The sequence below is a fragment of the Hordeum vulgare genome, chromosome 5H (genome assembly GCF_904849725.1).
Source record: "Hordeum vulgare subsp. vulgare chromosome 5H, MorexV3_pseudomolecules_assembly, whole genome shotgun sequence".
Lineage (NCBI taxonomy): Eukaryota > Viridiplantae > Streptophyta > Magnoliopsida > Poales > Poaceae > Hordeum > Hordeum vulgare.
The window spans coordinates 572,354,244-572,358,739 of record NC_058522.1 but is presented as its reverse complement, the minus strand read 5'-3'; the positions used below and the strand labels follow the sequence as shown (position 1 = coordinate 572,358,739).

The 4,496-nt window shown below is 48.4% G+C and overlaps 1 protein-coding gene across 1 annotated transcript; it reads right to left on the bottom strand.

Annotated features, from left to right (window-relative positions):
* Positions 1 to 1,396: 1,396 nt before the first annotated feature.
* On the bottom strand, positions 1,397 to 1,982 carry LOC123395415. The gene is made up of 2 exons (XM_045090406.1): positions 1,779 to 1,982; positions 1,397 to 1,670 (listed from the first exon to the last, which is right to left on the bottom strand). Exons 1-2 carry the CDS (start codon positions 1,970 to 1,972, stop codon positions 1,616 to 1,618), a joined length of 249 nt encoding a protein of 82 aa, XP_044946341.1. The 5' UTR covers positions 1,973 to 1,982; the 3' UTR covers positions 1,397 to 1,615.
* Positions 1,983 to 4,496: the final 2,514 nt, after the last annotated feature.

Here is a 4,496-nt window from a genome sequence, read left to right as displayed (position 1 = left end):
CGAGCACAGCTTCTGGATCAAATCAACGCGACAGCTACAGTGACTGGGGATGATGCGTCTGCTCGATGCACAACGGCGGCGACGCGGCAGAGCGGAGTACTTGCAGGTGGAGGCGGGCCTCCATGGCTCACACGGGAAACTCCGAGGTTATGGCGCGGCAACGGCGACTCCTTATGGCGAGATAGAGGCGCCTAACCCTTGCTCCCCTCATCGTATCTCCTCCTCCGGCAGGAACTCATCATCTGGTGAGATCCCCTCCCCATGCCTCCAACCGTGTGCCAAGCACCGGCAAGAAATTTTGTTTTGTGGGGATTTGTTTGCTGATGAATGAATGTATTAAATGTAAGATTGTATTGTTGTAGAGACAAAGAATGAAACACCACCTTCAGTTTGTCATCTGATCCTACATTCTCTACCCCATGAGTGAAATAAGATAACAGTCCATTGATCGATTCACGTAGCCTCTTTGTTTTGCTTTGCTTGTCCCGCTCAATTTCTCATCATGGTGGAATTAACAATGAATGGATTGATTTCTCAACAAAATAGGATAGGACTGACTACATTAGTTAGTTAGCTTATTATTTTAATAAATCAAAATGATTATAAAAAGATTAAAAGTGTGTGGTATTTTTTTCCCGTTGCAACGTACGGGTCCTTTTGCTAGTAATAATAATAATAATAATAATAATAATAATAATAATAATAATAATAATAATAAGGTGGAATTTTGGCCAAAAAAAGTTTCGTAAGAAGGAATGAATTAACAACATTGGCATTACCATTCAAGAAAGAAACAAAATGAGTTTTTTTAAGGAAGAATGAATTAGTGTCATTCCTATTACCTTTTAAAAAGAACGAAATAACAAATAATAATGGGAAAATTGCATATAATTTACTAAGAATTTTTTCTTTCCTATAATAATGAAACTTCGCAAAATAATGTTTTTAAGAATGAATGAATTAGTGGCATTGGTATTACCCTTAAAAATAAAATAAAATGAAATCTAATATAAAACAACAATAATAATATTTTCTAAGAAATAATATATTTGTGGCAATGGTATTACCTTTTAAAACGCACACTGTATAGTGCTTGCCTATGTATATTTCCACTAATCAAACATGCCAAAAATACACATGTAGAAAAAAATAAAAATTTACAAATATGCAAAAACAAAACACATACAAAAACAATAGGCAATGTGTGGCAGACTTCAAGAACAACACAATAGAAAAGTCAACTTCTCCAAAATAGGGGCAAGTCAAACATGCAGCCAAAGAAACAATCGACTAACCGCAAAGAGGGACAATTCCAAAATCAGCAGAAGGAGCCAAGAAACAACGCAATACAAATCTTGACAAAAGAGAAATCAACGATCAAAATTGACATACCCACATTTAGAAATCAGGCGACTTACATATATATAGCTAGATTGTTTTCTCTAGCTGTTCTAAACAGGTTGCAAAATGGAGAAAAACAGTCTTTGTGAATATTGTGAACAACAGGAAAAGAACTTATCATTTTTGGCAGAAGTACATTACGACATTCAGTCAAACAGCATGCCGGCGATGCGCGATCGCATCTTCTTGTTAACCGCAAACGGGAGGAAAATGGCTAAAGAACTTTCTCCTCTTGCTCCAGGTCCAGACGGGCGCTCTTGCCGGTAGCCCTGCAAACCAAATCAAACCAAACGAAACCAACGATCATGGTTATCTCTCTGTTCCCGCCGCCCATGGTTACGTACAGAGCGCGCGCAATGCAATGCATGCGTACGTACTTCTCGATGAGGCCCGTGACGATGCGGTAGCCGAGGTGGCCACTCGGGGGCTCCTGCTCGGCCGGGGCGCTGTCGGCAGCCGGCGGGCTCGTTCCCTCTTCCGCCATGTCCCGGCGCTGCACACGCGCCGTCGCCGTGGCCGTCGAGACGAGCAGCAGCAGAAGCAGGCACACCGTGGTCGTCGTCCTCGCCATCGGTCGTCGCACGTCGTCCCTCCTCCTCTCTGCGCCTCCTCGCTCGGTTGGTTGCCTATAAATAGCTTCTTCAGCGCGTCGGGTTCGGCTATTATAATACCCACGCTGCTCGCTCATGAGCTTGTGGTGGTCACCAAATTAGAAATTTGGGCGATCAGCATATTGGAGCGGTGTTTGCGGCTGGTATCGATCCATCATCCCTGGCGGTGGCTTGGCTGCTCCGGGAGGGGTTCGTTCCAGTGATGCCAGCCAAACTTCCGCCCCTACACTCGACCGGCGATTGATGAGGACATGACTGAGGTAAGAGCATCTACACCCGTTCGCCCCGAGGGACCTGCAATAGCGCCGCATGGGGCGCGCCGGCGAAAAAATCGGTCTCGGGTTCAGGTTCCAGTCGCCCCTCCAAAGGTCGTCTGATTTTTTTTAGGTCAGTCCAAATTCGATCAAAACCGAGCCAAATTTAAAGAAAATTCATAGTTTACATTAAATTTATAAAAAATTAAATAAAAGCATAATTAAACATAAAACTAAACTAAAAACTAGACTACATCGGCCGCTGCCACCACCCGCCGCCGCCTTCTACATGCCGAGGAGTTTCTAGAAAGTGGTGTAGTCACCGTCGCCGTCGTCGTCGTTGCCATCCGCTCCGTCGCCGTCCTTGCTGCACCCCTATCCTAGGTCGCCACGGCAAACGGGGTTCGAAGGCCCCGACGCCTCCTCGTCGCTCTCGTCGAGGATGACGAGACCGTCCTCCTCGCGACCGTGGTGATGGGCGTCGATCTCCTCCAGGGCGTGCCACTCACACTCCATCTCCTCCCGAACGTAGTCGCCTAGCCCCCATTTCAGGGCGGCCTCGTCGGCGGCGGCCATGGCGAGGTGCTCCTGCTTGACGGGCAAGAGCCCTGGCTCTGTCTTCGGCTTGACGAGGCGGGAGGAAGCGCCGGGCTCGTTGATGACGATGACGGTGTTGTGCGTGCACCGCCCTACCGACGTCTCCTATGGCTTCGGATTGATGGGGAGCAAAGCCGGTAATCCGGAGGAGTCGGAGCGGGAGTCGGACGACGAGGACGTCGTCGTCTCCATCCGCCTCGGTGTCCAGGAGCTGCCGCGACGGTGGGAGAAGGCTGGCGACGTTGGATACTCAAACCTCGGCGTGTTGCCGTCCTCGATATGCTCGAGGACGACCTCCAAGGTGCGGCCAGGGACGCCCCACCATTGGCGCCGCCCCTCGGAATTATGGCGGCCACGGGGCTCGACCCCGTTGGTGGCGGCGAGTTGGTCGGCATGACGTCGATCTAAGTACGTTGTCCATGACGCGTTGTTGTCGGGGGAGTATCAAGGGAGGTTGCGCGAGCTCTCCGGCAGACCGAACCGGATGCGCGCGATCTCCGCCCGTCGGTTAGCTCCGGTGGGCGGTGGTGGCATTGGGAGGCCGCGTGCGCTCAACCTCCAGGCCCCCCGCACCCGCATGTCCAGCGGCGCCAGGTAGTCCGCCTCGTAGAGGAGGCGGGCCTCGTCTTCGCGGAGGTGCCGGTGAAGCCATTGGCGGCCGCTCCATCGCTGGGGTAGCGTTCGGCCATCGCTTTTTGAGGGAGAAGATGTTGAAAATATGCCCTAGAGGCAATAATATAATGGTTATTATCACATTTTCTGGTTCATGATAATCGTCTATTGTTCATGCTATAATTGTATTAACAGGAAACAGTAATACAAGTGTGAATAAATAGATCACAATGTGTCCCTAGCAAGCCTCTAGTTGGCTAGCTCGATGATCAATATATGATCATGGTTTCCTGATCATGGGCATTGGATGTCACTGATAACGGGATCACATCATTGGGAGAATGATGTGATGGACAAGACCCAATCCTAAGCGTAGCACTAGATCGTATCACTACTAGGAAAAGGGCTATAGATGATATAGATACTAATGGCGCACCACACAAGCAGTGCGCCACTACTACATGTGAGGTGTGCCATTAGTGTGGTGGACACTAATGGCGCACCACACACTCGGTGCGCCACTACTATATATATATATATTTTTGCAAAACTACTAATGGCGCACCACCAGCTGGTGCGTTAGTAGTGCGCCACTACTATAATTTTTTTTTGGTTTTTTTGCAAACTACTAATGGTGCACCAAAGCTAGTGCGCCATTAGTAACCAATGTTACTAATGGCGCATCTGTTGGTGGTGCGCCACTACTACTTTTTTTTTGCAGAACTACTAATGGCGCACCAGAGGAGGTGCGCCATTAGTAACCAGGGTTACTAATGGCGCATATGTAGGTGGTGCGCCATTAGTAACCTGGGACCAGCTAGATATTTTGGACAGCCACCTACCACACTCACTTTCCCCACTTTCATTCTCTCCACCTCCTCCTCCAAGCTTGTCTCGGGTGCCTCCTCCTCCTCACCTCATTTGCATCATAGATTCACCCAAATTAAGTGGTTAAATTACCTTTTTTGATAGGTAAGTAAGGGGAAAGCTTTTATGTTGTAGATCTACTTTTTTCTCCCTC